The 13,924-nt window shown below is 42.2% G+C and overlaps 1 protein-coding gene across 3 annotated transcripts in view; it reads left to right on the top strand.

Annotated features, from left to right (window-relative positions):
- Positions 1-13,924, top strand: part of WIPI2 (WD repeat domain, phosphoinositide interacting 2) — a 26,935-nt gene extending 13,011 nt beyond the window's left edge. For 2 of the 3 annotated variants that reach the window (XM_039732569.1, XM_039732571.1), the window contains 10 exons: positions 747-916; positions 2,085-2,181; positions 2,757-2,854; positions 3,267-3,359; positions 4,147-4,217; positions 4,885-4,992; positions 5,743-5,907; positions 6,941-7,048; positions 8,187-8,317; positions 9,124-13,924. In XM_039732569.1, coding sequence (XP_039588503.1) covers positions 747-916; positions 2,085-2,181; positions 2,757-2,854; positions 3,267-3,359; positions 4,147-4,217; positions 4,885-4,992; positions 5,743-5,907; positions 6,941-7,048; positions 8,187-8,317; positions 9,124-9,236 — 1,154 coding nt within the window. In that variant the 3' untranslated portion in view covers positions 9,237-13,924. The remainder of the gene's footprint in view (positions 1-746; positions 917-2,084; positions 2,182-2,756; positions 2,855-3,266; positions 3,360-4,146; positions 4,218-4,884; positions 4,993-5,742; positions 5,908-6,940; positions 7,049-8,186; positions 8,318-9,123) is intronic. The other variant, XM_039732570.1, reaches the window with a different exon arrangement.

Genomic DNA, 13,924 nt, shown 5'->3' with positions numbered 1-13,924 from the left:
CTCCTCACACAGGGATTTGTGTTCCTCCTTTGCTTTCAGTGCACCCATAGTAGGAACATTTGGCAAATCTGATGTTTTATGGCTCTGCATGAATGCTGGGCATCAGTGATTCCTGCACAAATTGCTCTTTGGGCTTGTCAGGTAAAAGATGGGATGTGTGGAAATGCTAATTGGTGACTGCAGCACTCCTGAGGCAAATGAGTTTCACCAGCTTCTCTGATACTGTAACCTTTCTCTCTTCATAGAAGGGTAAATGGAAATGCCAAGGGTTTAGGTGCTCAGAAACCCTTTCAAGCATAATACAGCTTTAAAAATAAAACCCAAACACACGCACAAAAAAAGCCCAAAAAATGTTTGCTTTCCTAAATTTCTGCAGAGATAAAAGAAGATTGTAAAGTGCTGGAATTTGATGATTTTTCTGGGGTTTGTAGCGTTGGGATTTTTTCTGTTGGATTCTAGGTATGGGGAGTAGATACTGTTCAGAAATGTAAAATTGTGTGACACCTTGGGAAGGGGGAGGAAATCTTTGGAAATCATCACTTGCTGTGTAGATTTTCTGCTTTAAAAGCCTATCCCATGCCCCACCTTTACTCTGAGCTGTCATGGCAGAATGTTTGTGGTGTTAAACTGTATTTTTACATAGACTGAATCTATGATTTTCTTAGACAATATTTCCTGTTGATATGCATCATTCTTCTTCCCTGAAATGTCCTTCTCTGTTTTTCCCTCGTTCTATGATTGCTCAGCTGACACAGAAGATGTGTGCATTGTGGAGAGGCTGTTCTCCAGTAGTCTGGTGGCCATTGTTAGCCTTAAAGCTCCACGCAAGCTGAAAGTTTGTCACTTTAAGAAGGGGACAGAGATTTGCAACTACAGTTACTCCAACACCATCTTGGCTGTCAAACTCAATAGACAGGTGAGTAGTGGTTTTACCTAGGTGGAAATGTGGGAAAGGGGTTGTGGATCTGATTCTGGCACTTCCTCTGCTGATTGAGGTCTCTTTCTTTGATGACAGAATTTTGAAATTTAGTAGTACTTTTCCAGCTGTAGCTTCTGTATGGCATCTCAGTACTTGTATTTGGTTAAGTATTTTTGGTTCTGTGTTTATGTATTTACTTGGGGAAATACCCTGAGTTAAGCCAGGCATGCTTTGAGCAGGAGATTGGACTAGAGACCTGCTGAGGTCCCTCCCAGTGTGAATCATCCTTTCATCCTAAATGTGAAAGTATGTAAGACTGGCATTTTGTCTTCAGGCCAAAATTTAAAGTTATCTATTAAATTGTTATGGTTGTAAGTGCTGCTTGCTGAATTCATCTCAAAAAATAAAATCTAAAAAACATCACGCAACTGGTGGATTTTTTTAAGCACTTAGAAGCATAGTTTGCTGTATGACACAATCATTAGTAGGCTCTTCAGCAAGTACAGACTTCTCTGTCTTTAACCAGTTCATTCAAACTAGAGAGAATGGCATCTGGAGGAGAAAACCTTAATGTCTGACTTTGCCCCCAAAAAATGAGTGTGGGAGGAGAGGTTTCCTGTTTAAAGTCACGAGAGAAAGAGTGGCTAATTTGATTTCTGGCACAGGGAGTTAGTGTAAAATGAGTAATGTCTAGTTAGTCATCCACATGTAGTCTACAAAGTAAATGAGATGATGAAGAACTTAGAGGTTTTCAAAAAAGACATTTCACAAATGATTATGGCTAAGTTACAGGCTTTATGAATGGTTAAAAAGTCTTGTCTGTTTTCTCTGTTTAGCAAAAACAGAAAGTAATTTCCATTATTTCCACGTGTAAGTTGGTACAGAATAAGAATTAAGTAAAGGTTTCTGGCTTGCTGACTTAAACTAGTAATGGGAATGTTTTCAGTTTGCACTGGTGACCTTGGGAGAAGGGGGGTGCAGTGTTTGTGTCAAGAGCTGCATCTTGTGTATCTTCTGTCAGACTTTTACTTCTCCCCATCAGGTGGGTACCACCTCTTCTCTTGGAAGGTACCTGCTGCATTTTGGGATAGAATTCTTTTAGGATTGATAGATCCATATGAACTCCATTTCCACATCACCATTTTGTCCTCTTTCCCTTTTCTAGAGGCTGATAGTATGTCTGGAAGAGTCTCTTTATATACACAACATAAGAGACATGAAGGTATTACATACAATCAGGGAGACACCTCCCAATCCTGCAGGTAAATGTGATGGTGGAATCAGCAGAACTCTGAAAAGTGCTTTCTGTGTCAGTGTGTGAGGATCTCTACAGGGAACTGTGGTGCTGTTAATTTTGCTTTCAAATACAATAACAAAGATGAGTGTTGTCTGAAAGCCTACATGTTAGATCCAGCTGAGAACAAGTAGCAGACTCTGCCCTAAACTGCATCTTCCCAGTTATTTGGTCTCCTGGAGTGGATGTCTTGAAATGTTAGGAAAAAACAGGAGAGATAAAAGCTGGATTTTGACAGCACTCGGTATAGTTAAAGACTTTGTCAGGTTAATACTTTAGGAATCATGGCAGACATGGGAAGTTCTACTGTTTTATCAGTTATTGTAACTCTACTGGTATTATTCCTTTTCTGTTTTATTCTAAACAAACTTATGCTAAATAGTTGCATATATTGCAGGTTGACTCTGAGATTACTCATCTTTGTTTCTACTTCTGTTGATAATTTGAATTATTTTTGTGACATTCAAGCACAGAATCAGAAAGTTTTACTGCAAAAGTCTTGGAATTTTCCTGTTTCTAATCCTGTTTCTGCATCCCTTCTAGGGTTGTGTGCTTTATCAATAAACAATGATAATTGCTACCTGGCCTATCCAGGAAGTGCAACTATTGGAGAAGTACAAGTCTTTGACACCATCAATCTGGTAAGAATCTTTGAATGCTGTTTCCACCTCTAAAGATGCAGGTTTTGAAAATTCCTTAACTTGCTCAGAGAGGAATTACTGGACACTTAGGTTTCTGTGCAACACTTTGCAGCATCTCTTGCTTCACAGAATGTCAGCAAAGAAAATACAAGTGCTGATACTGGATTTGATTGAGTAGAATTGGGCAAATGGGTGGAACCAAGTAATTTCTATTTGAATGGTCTTCCTGCTGCTTGTATTCTCTATGTGTATGCTTCAGTGATAATTTTATGTACTTAGTTACTGAAAAAAATATTGAAGCTGTTGTCCAGAAATTAAGAACCATATTTGCCTTGAATGTGCTTAAATATGCTGTCACATGCAGCTTTTAACCTGTACTGTTCTAAGGTTCTGTTTTATTGATTCACTGCAGAGAGCTGCCAATATGATCCCAGCTCATGATAGTCCCTTGGCTGCTTTGGCATTTGATGCAAGTGGTACTAAACTTGCCACAGCCTCAGAAAAGGTAAGGGAGCTTTTGATTGCCTTGCTGACAGTGATAAAAATCAAATTTGTCATTAAGTATTTTAAGTGTGCACAGTTCCACGTGCAAGTGCCAGAAAAGATGGCTTACAGTTAAAATGGGAAATCTAAGTTAAGATCTGTTAATGATATTTGACACAATTTCCATGCTGTGAAATGTTGGATAATAAGGTTATTTAAATAAAACATTTTAATCTGGCTGTAATTAGGGCAGTCCTCTGAGTGTTTCTCCCTTTAGTGCAGGATACTTAATAGAAATTAGTTGTCTTGTTTTGATGCTGTCTTCCTAATGGAAACAAGACAGTTAAAATCCAGAGAGAGGGGAGTGCCTTGCTGGTCTTTGGCATGTGATGACAAATTGTTCATGTAATGTGTGTAAATTAGAGAGTCTGAAGCCTCTGCTCTTTGAGTAATAAGCTTAGACTATAAAGGTATAACTGATTGCACCTGATAAAAGCACAAAGACATCCAAGTGATTGCACTCGTGGTACTTGTCTAGTGTGCTGGTTTTCCTGATCAAGTATGATAAGAAGGGCTGGTTTTGATGCACAGCTTGTTCTCTGCATTAGTAGCTCCCACCTCTTGTTTCTGTACTCTTCAAACACATCCTACAAACAGACTCCATAAATACTTCATGTAGTATCTGGGCTGCATCACAGCAATGAGTTAACAGCAAAGTGGTTTGCTGCTTCTAGTTGTGCTCACTAGAGCTAGTACACAATGAATGAACCTGAAATGAAAAATTATCTATTCATGTTTTTCCTTTGCAGGGGACAGTAATAAGAGTGTTTTCCATTCCAGAGGGACAGAAACTCTTTGAATTCCGAAGGGGAGTGAAGAGGTAAAGTTCAGCTGGGTTAATTACCTGATGCTCATTCCTTATGGTTGATTTCCAGTATGTTCAGCAATTGAGCTGGCATCCTGATTTCTTTGCCTGTTTCATCTTCATTCATCCCTGCATGTAGGCTTATAACAGTTTCAGCTTGAATGTTTTCCAATTTCCTTCCTTTGGACTTGACTATTCTATAAATCAATCCTGTCAGAATTGTACTCCCTCTTGCCTTTTAAAATTTATTGGTGAGGGAACTTGTTTAAAGTGGGTCACCTTTTGTAGGATATATTGTATTCTTATGAAAATTAGAAGCAGTACATCTAATATTCTTACTTCACTCTCTTCTAAATCCTTCTAATGCTGTGGCCAGTGATAGCCATTGTGCAGTGGTGTCGTGGTTTGTGGCAGCAGTAACTCTGTGCTGCTGCTGTGCTTTATACAGGGTAAGGCTGAGTTCACATTGTTACTAATTGATCCCATATCTGGTAAACAACAGAGCTGAACATCATTAGTCTTATGCTTGAATAGCTTCAAGAAATGATCAGAGAATTCAGACTGCTAATTATTGAAGAGTGTTTTTTGTTACTTGCAAAGCAGTGGTGGCTTTAGAAATCTTCTTAACTAAGCCAAATAGTTTGACTTCCTTGTTTTTCTTCCCTTTTTTCTTTTTTCCCAGGTGTGTGAGCATCTGTTCATTGGCTTTCAGCATGGATGGCATGTTTCTGTCTGCATCCAGTAACACGGAGACGGTGCATATCTTCAAACTTGAGACTGTGAAAGAAAAGTAGGTTTCAAAGGTGCCTTAGATTTTTTCAAGGAAAAGGATTAAAAGTTGACTGTGCTCAACAGAATGAGTTCTCAAAAGTGTGGACAGACTTCTTTTGAACTTCTACTGTAAAGTAAAGGGCATAAGAAGTCACTTATGAATCAGCAACTGCAGCTGAGCTGTGTACTGTTCTCCCACTGAGTAGAAAAGGTGTTTTTCTGCCAAGGAGAACTTGGCCATCCTTCACAGGGGAGTGTGGAGCAGTTCTAACATTTTCAGTTACATTTGTTTCACCTCCTCTGACATCCATATGGGAAGAGCTATATCAGCAATGCCTTCCACCTGCATTGAAAGACACCAAGTTGTAAAATGTTCCTATTTATGATTTGAGAAGACAGTCTTAATTCCATTTCAGTGGAAGTTATTGGAAACAATGATTTGCTTAGTGATAAACAGATTAATAAAATCCTGAAACATAGTGCTTTCCAGTAGGTTCTGCTCTTGTATAATGAATGTTATAAAATGCAGTCTTATATACAGAAGTATCAGTTTGCAATCAAACATGCTTAAATAACAGGCTGAGGGTATTGGAGGACACATTTTGTCCTGTAGTATAAAGGAAGTGTGTTAGAATTCTCAAGGGTATTAGTTATTTCTGAAGAGAGGCAGCTGCTTAATATCTTTTAAAATAAAATCTTTTCAAGTGTTTACACACTTTTCTCTCGAAGGTGAAGGCAAAGTGGGTCACTTTTCTCTTCTGACTTGCAGACCTCAGGAAGAGCCTACAACCTGGACAGGCTACTTTGGAAAAGTGCTGATGGCCTCCACAAGCTATCTGCCCTCTCAAGTAACAGAGATGTTCAACCAGGGTAGAGCCTTTGCTACAGTCCGTCTGCCCTTCTGTGGGCACAAAAACATCTGTGCACTTGCCACGTGAGTACAGGAGGGGAGCCTGCACTGCCCACCCTGGGTTTGGGTTCTGGAGAGGCTGCCACTGGAAAACACAGCTTTATCTGCAGCACAGCAGTGGTCACCTGTGGTCATTCCAGTTTAAGAGCAACGTGGCAGAGCTAACACTTCTCAGTCCTGTGAGAGAAGGAGGAAAGGGCATAATATTTGGGTATATATGGATAGGAATAGCCCATTTCTAAGTGTTGTTTAAAGATGTCTTTTAATTTTGAAACAAGAATATTGAGAACAGACCCATGGGCTTTTATGGAATTTGTTTCCATTAGTACTATGGGGAGTGATGGTGTATGTTGTTAGTGAATTGCAAAATTAGGCAATCCAGCCTAACCATTAAAGAAGTCTTTGAAAGCAAGTTCATATAATTCTTGTCTCTAAAACAGCGTAGCGTTCATTAAAGTTAATTTTGAGGACTAAATCTAATATTTTATTCTGCCTTCCTCAAAGGCAGGTCCCATTTGGCACAGCTACCAAAGTAATAAGCTGAGCAGTAGCAAACTTACTTTGTGGGGGTTTTATAGTTTTTATGCTAAATTGACTTAATGTCTGTACTCTCACTCCTCTGATCTCAAAGCACCCTTTAAGCAATAATTAAGCTTTGTAACATTTCTCAAATAAGTAAATCCTTCCCGTTAGAATATTTGTCTCTGGAGTTGCACAAAGCTTGATAACAGGATGGTAACTTCTGAATCTGTTATACTGAGTTTGTGTAATTGCTTGATTCCTGTGGCATCCTTTTAGCCCCAAAATGTGGTTATGCTATAAATCTTTTACAAACAGTTCTTTCCTGAGTGCTCAGTTAACAGCATTCCTGGTCCAGGATCTAAAGTGTGGAAAATAATGCCTTAAAGTCATGGAATCATTTGGGTTGGGAAAACCCTCTGAGATTGAGTCTAACCATTAAATCACGGGAAGGGAGGAGAGCATGCTTTCTATGTTATTTAATAATCTTTTATATAATAATCTGTTATTTAATAACTTCTACTCTAAACCTTTCTAGAATCCAGAAGATCCCTCGTTTGCTGGTGGGAGCTGCTGATGGGTATCTCTACATGTACAACTTAGACCCCCAGGAGGGAGGCGAGTGCACATTAATGAAGCAGCACAAGTAAGTCCACGTTAGCTGAGAACTGTTGTATTTTATTTCCTCTCAAAATCCAGTTTCTTCTCAAACTTAGTTCTGTTCTGGAAAAGTCTGACTTAGAACAGCTCATTTCTTCAAAGTAATCTTTTTTCCAGATCTCTGACATGAATGAGTAACTTCAGAATCCCCCTGAGCCTTCCTTCCAGGTATCCCCTACACCAAGCACTGCTTTACCAGCAGAAACTCAACCCTGTCCCAGTGCAGGGAGGGATCAATCGCTGTTCTCTCTGTGCTCCTGTTTCCTCTTGGCACTTTGAGTTGAGTTACTTAAACAAGAATTTGAAACGTGTGACACCATCCTCTTCATCAATAAATGAAGTGGTTACAAACATGAGAAAGATCTTACTCTGACTTCACAGAGGGGAAACTGGCCTATGAAATTATCCCTGTTCTCTCTCTGCTGGTGTCCTTATTAAACTTCCTTGCATATAGGCCAGGCAGCTGGTGTTCTGTAATAGTACTGTAGAGCTCTTGAGAAATAGGACAATGCAGTTTCTCAATAAGGGTTGGCAGGAAAAGCTAGGGTAATACACTCAAATTACCTGATCAATCATGGAATTAAAGATAATAACTCGTGATGATAATTCAGGTTTGCAGCTTTGGTCAACCTACAATTATGGTCAAAAATCATACACTTCTCTGAACATTTGAAGACATGACCTCTGGTCAGAGATGAAGTGGAGCCTTATAGAGAGAAGCTTTTACCAAGTTGTTAATCTTTGAAATGCTCTAATACTTTCTCTAGAGGGCTTTCTAGTATCTGCGTAAGAAGCATCTGCTTCTCTTGTTACAGAGCTCAAGATAACCTCCAATATTGCTGATTGGAATAGGCTTTTTTGTCATGCAGTCTTGTTTTGAGTCTTCTTTTCCTAGTATGAGCTACTAGGACCCTGATGCGTGTCAGAGGCAAACATGATGCTGATGAGTCTTCAACCTGAGTTGTCAGGTGCCTCTGAAACAGAGGGACCAAGTTCCTCCTGTTGCATTTCAATACACGTTATTCTTGCACACACCAGATGAAATATTTTGCTGTAGCTGCCAGCTCCAGCTGTCTTGTGGCCAGGCAGATCACCTCTGCAGCTAACCTCTCTCTTCCTGGCAGGCTGGATGGCAGCATGGAGCCCGCCAACGAAATTCTGGAGTCTGCATCCCACGACCGGCCGTTGGTAGCGCAGACGTACAGTGCCGCTGTGACTAAAGGTACATATGTGCCTTCCTCACCCAGCAGGCATGGTAAGGAGAGGCTGGGGATGGGGCAGGGAGCACCTCTGCCTGTTGCTTCCTTCTAGATGGCTGCGTGAGCTGGTCCACGTCCGCACCGAGCTTTGCGTAACCGCACGTGCGAGGTGGAGCCTTGGTGAGCAGTAGGAGAAGAGCACTCGTGGTGTGCAGTAGCTTTCTGTAGATGGGCCACTTGTCTCTGCTGCTTTCTGGGTAGAATTTTGTCTTGAGTTGTGGTTGATGGCTGTAGTGATAGTTTTAGTATTTGCCACATGGTTCTTGAGACAGTTCTGCACCCAGACGTTGTGCAAAGTGTCTGAATTATAGCACTGCTCCCTTTTTAAAAAAAAAAATTTCTACAAAAGGTTGATAAACGCTGCTATTGTTCCTTTATGGGAACAGCGACCTTTTAGCCTGATTCACTGCTCTGATAAATCAAGAGGAGGAGAACTTGGTTAATGCTGCAGCTCTCCAAGTCAGTGGAGCTTTTGCCATGTCTTGCACCCAGATTAGTGCCTCGCTGCAAAGGGAGGGCAGTCAGCACATGTCTGTATTGCACTGCATCAGTGGAGGCTGAAAACAGCAGCCTGCCCAAAGCTCCAGTATGCATTGCACACACACAGGAGTTTAATTTTGATCATGAACTGCTCTTGGCTTGGAGAAACACAGTCATGAAACAGTCATGATAAAAACAAACATAGGGTGGCAGTGAAACTATTTGAAGTAATGCCTGGTACTTCAGCTCCACTCATTCACTCTGGAGCTAAGCCTTAGTTTGTTGCTGCTGATTCCCCAACTCCTTGTTCCTTTCTCTCCAGCCTATACAGATGACCTGGGTGCTGTGGGTGGAGCTTGCCTGGAAGATGAAACCAACTCACTTAGACTGGATGAAGACAGTGAGCATCCCCCCATGATCCTGAGGACAGACTGAACTCGGACCTGTGAACTCACTCCTGAAGCAGAGAACACTGGCTGGACATTTCTTGAGGAATCTCGTGTTATGCTGCTATGAACTTTGACATGAGTTGGGAGAGAGGATGACAGACTCTTACAGTTTTAAGTCGTAGCTGTAGTTCTAATTCTATACAATTGGAAAAATATATGGTTTTCAATTCAGTGGCTTTTAATCTTGCTTATCTATTTTAGCTGTGTTTATTTTTTTTTTTTGTTGCCAAAACCTGCTGTTTGTGCAGCCCTCAGAGCCTACTTAGCTTTGCATGCATTCATGTGCCAAGCAAGCATAGGAGGGGGAGAGAGAGAGAGAAGCCACTTTATAACAAACTCAAGTTTGTATTTTTTTTATATATGTATATAATATTTAGCCTATATAAGGAAGGAGTAGAGAAGTGGTTCTGGAAGCTGAGACTAGTTCTGCACTGACAAAGGTCCAAATGGTTTCCTGTGCATGGGCTTGCAGGCATACCTAGTGACTGACATGCAACCTTTCAAATGCAATGGCCTGGTTTTTTTTGGGTTCTCCCTTCCCTTTCCTGGACCATTTTGTTAATTAAAATTCCTTCTGAATGTTGTGTATTTGTGGGACTGTTCTGTTTGTTGGGTTGGAAAACTGGAAGTGTTTCCCTGCGTAAGGATATAGAATATAGAAAGTGCCTTTACAGGGAAGGAAAGGAATTGCTGCAGGAAGAAGAGCTAGAATGAGGGAAGGATTGTCAGAGAATCTTGTCTGTACACCTTTGGTACTTGGGTGTCTGTAGCCTGTGGTGGTTGATAAGCTTGTGGGTTTTTGGGAAGAGACTTGGAGAGCACTTTCTTTCTTTCCTGTAGATTGTCCTATTTTCTTGGCAGAGTAGCAATAACCTTTTTTTATACCTTTTTGAATTATCCAAAGCAAGGATTCTGTCAGGCTGGAGGGAGGTCCCTGTAGAGTTTGGCAGCCCCACTCTACAAACAGCCTTAAGATTTCCTGCTAGAAGGCTCTCAATTCCTGCTTCTTCTCAGTCTGGGGCTGAGAATACTGCTCCAATAGTGAAAGTTCTTGATTTTTTTTTTCACATTCTGATGTAAATATAAATGATTTTGAAAGTTTAATTTACTTTTGGGCTCTCTACTGCTACATAACAATGTTTTTCTTTCTGTTTTGTTTTTTTTTCTTCCCATTCTCCCTCTCATCAGAGTACCTCTTACAGATACACTCAAGGACTGGTAGTTTCTTTGGCAGTTTTGGAATAAATCCTTAACTGCCTTGACACTGACTAGGGTTTTCCGAGCCTGAGCAGTGCTGCAGACTATTTTTAGGGTTGTAATGTGCCTTCTCTTAAGTCTTGGATAACAGTTATTGAGCAAGTGATTAGTGAAGCACTTGGTGAGTGTTACTTCCCTTGCCAAAACGAGCCTGCTTTGCCTTCTGTGTAGCAATGTGGGTTCTTTCTTTTCCCTCTACTGACTGCTTGCAAGGAGGTAAATATAAAGAGAGGCAAGGAATTTGCAGATCTTAAGAGGAGGACAGAGACTGAGTGCTCCAGCTGTGTGTGAACTCCCCACCACAAGCAGGCAGTGATGTTCATTTGGGATTGGGTACCATGAGCAAGTCTTCCCTGGAGCAGTAGCAGGCACTGGGCTCTGTCCTGAGCCCTGTGAGTGCAGCTGGGCTTCCCCTGCCTCTACAGGTACAAAGAAGGTGGCAGCCCCTGCCAGGAGGGCTCTGTCAGGGAGGCTGCTGTGAGTCCATGTCAGTGGAAGGTGTTTGCACACAAGTGTGTGTGGGAGGGAAGGGATCAGGCTTGTTTGTTCACTGCAAGCCCTTGACTGTCCTAAGTAGTTGGTTGGAGTGGCTTGTGGTGTCCTCTCCAGAACCCAGCACGCTCCCAGCAAACCCCTGAGTCATGCTCAAGTCTCACTTGGTCTCTTGACTTTAAGGTCTGGCTGACAGCTCAATTCCATGGTCTGCAGTTATTTATTTGTATTCTGCTTTACTGCTCTCAGCTTTGCTGTGATGTTCCAAGCTGCAGAGTGAAATACAAGTCTTGAAGTAAATTTAAGCTCAGTGAGCTTTGCTGGCAAACTGAACCACCCAGGAGATGTCTTCTCATTCCAGACTGAAGCTGGTTAACATTCCTGATAACATCCTTGGAGGTTTGGCCTAGACTCCACAAGCACAGTTAGCAGTAAACATGCACCAGCAACACAGGTCTGCTAAGCACACAAGTTTTACAACTCCTGAGTGTGGCAAAGGCCATGTTACACCCCTAAATGTAATTACTAACTTTACTGTTAAAAATGGAGATCATTTATTGTACTAATTTTATTCCCTTCTTAATTTCCATACCTTATTTTCCACAGGTGAGTAGGAGATCCCATGTTCACTGTATTTGTGTCTTCCATATGCTGTAGTGTGTTCCTGCTCCTGAGCCACACACTGTGGAATTGCTGTGCCCTACTTGGTTCACTCTTAAATAGAAGCTGAAAGCCAGTTAAAAGTATTTCCTTACTGTTATAACAGAGAAAATCTTTTCTATAAAGCAAAAATATTAATGTTCTGAGGTTAGTGACCAGCTAGTAGGGTGGAGCAGGTCACTTCTGGTCCCTACTGTCTGTGTATTTAAGAATGGTGACAGTAGTTTAATTGCATGAGGATATAAACTTTTTCTCAGATAAAACATGACTGATGTAATTTCCCTGTGATGGCCTTAGGCCCTCAGTAACCACCCTGTTGTGGTGTGCTACCAAAGCTAGAAGCCTTTCAGGTTGGGGGTTTATCCCAGTGACACAAAGATGTATTTCTATTTTTTTTTCTTTAAACATAACCAGAAATGCTGTTTGCAGCTGCATCCTCGCCTGAGTGTGGAGTGTGTGATTGCACTGTTGTTCTCTGTGAATCAGGATGTGTAAACATTTCTGTTCTGATGCTCTGACAGACCCAGGGTAAGCCAAGGAGGCTGGAGCCCTGCTGTGGCCACAAGCTCCTGGTCACAGGATATGGCAGCACCTGTGCAGTCCCTCAGTGCAGACTGACCTTCCTTGGAAGGACAGTGTTTGTTCTGTACAGCCTCTCTCTCTCTCTCTCTCTCTCTCCCCCCACTGTGGCTGCACTTCTTGATAGCTTTTAACTCAGTGGAGGGTTGAGGCAGAGAACTGAGGCAACCAAAGCTGGGGAGGGGGGAACACTGAAAACTTGGAATCCTAAACTCAGGTCTTAGCTTGCAGTGGGATCAGTTCCCAGTGAGTACCTAGGGAAGGAGCTGCTTCTCTTGATGTGCAAATGGGCAGCGAGTGCAGCTCCTCGGCTGCTGTCTCGACATCTGTTTACTCTGTATTTCAAGTTCTGAGGCAGAGAGCTTTTATCTGCCCTGGTCTCTTCTCATGTCACTGTTTCCAAAATACAAGTGATAGATACCAATCTAGCAGTTAAAAGGCAGGGCCTGGCAGAGGAGGAGGAGGAAGTGGAAAGCATCAAGAGGTTGGTAGAAGCTGTTTGTTCTGGTTGAACAAGACGTTGGCACGAGTGCTCCCTCTGGGATCAGGTGTGTGCTTGTTCCTTGCTGCTCCGGGTCCTGCACGGCCAGTTCCTTGGCTGTGTTCTGCAGAGAGTGGGGGTAGAGGTGGTGGCTTTTCAAGTCTGCCTGAATGCAAATAAATACCTGAGAAGACCTTTAATGCAGTGACAGGTGTGTGCACAGAGGGAGCTTGGTCTGACCTGTGTGGAATAGTGAAAAGGGAGGAGTGAGCAGAGGAGCCTGGGGCTGGGTGAGCGCTGAGCCCGAGCACAGCACTCTGTTACACCCCATGTTGTGTTTCCTGGCTCCAATAATGGCATTAGCACCAAGCAGCAGGACAGTAGGGTTTCTTTCCCTGTGGGTTGCTGAGCTGTTCAGTATCCCACTGGTGTGTGCAGATGCTCCACTGCTGTTCGCAGAGCAACAGGAGTCTTTGTCCAAAGCATTAGTGGGGATTAATCACTGCAGAGGTTTGGGAAGCTTTATTCTGTGCTCCAGCTGTCCTGGCTAACAGTCAACTTTATTTAACCTGTTAATATCTGGGAGCAAGGCCCGAGTGTCTTCTCCACATGTGGAGAGCAGGCCTTTCTTTCTCCTGGAATCTGCTGGCCTGTGAAAGGCTTGCAATGAAGAAAGCATGGCTCTGACTGTAAATAAATCCTTTCAGATTCCAGTTGTACAACCAAAGGAATTCAGCAAATTCCTATTTTTCTAATCATGACATGCCTTCATTTTAATGCTGTTCCGACTGGCAAATCTCATCTTACACTGCTTTGAAAATAACGGGCAAGAAATTGTAATTCTGGCTTGCAAACAGCTGCCCTTGTGCTCCTTACAGGTGTCAGTGCTGTGGCTTTGGCCTGTGGCTGCAGGGCCCCTGCATGTGTCCGACTCAGGAGTGGGGATTTCTCCCCAAACCTGCAGTTTCTGTGGGGTGTTCACTCAGCCCTAGGCCTACCTGGATCTATTTGCTCTTGCATTTGCTTCCTTACCTGGAGAAAACCCTGCATCCTGCAGTGCTCACTGACTGTTTGGTATCTGTGTCGATAAGTGGAAAAATCTGTCTAACATTCCACCTCACCAAGTGTCTGGCTCTCACTGCTAGCCCGTCGCTCTTTGTAATTTTATAACTGCCTAAGAAATTAAATCTGTGTTGTGATAAGTA

Source organism: Passer montanus, unplaced genomic scaffold, assembly GCF_014805655.1.
Source record: "Passer montanus isolate IOZ18808 unplaced genomic scaffold, ASM1480565v1 scaffold8, whole genome shotgun sequence".
Lineage (NCBI taxonomy): Eukaryota > Metazoa > Chordata > Aves > Passeriformes > Passeridae > Passer > Passer montanus.
Note: the sequence above shows the minus strand (reverse complement) of the source record. Positions and strands in the feature narration are given on the sequence as shown.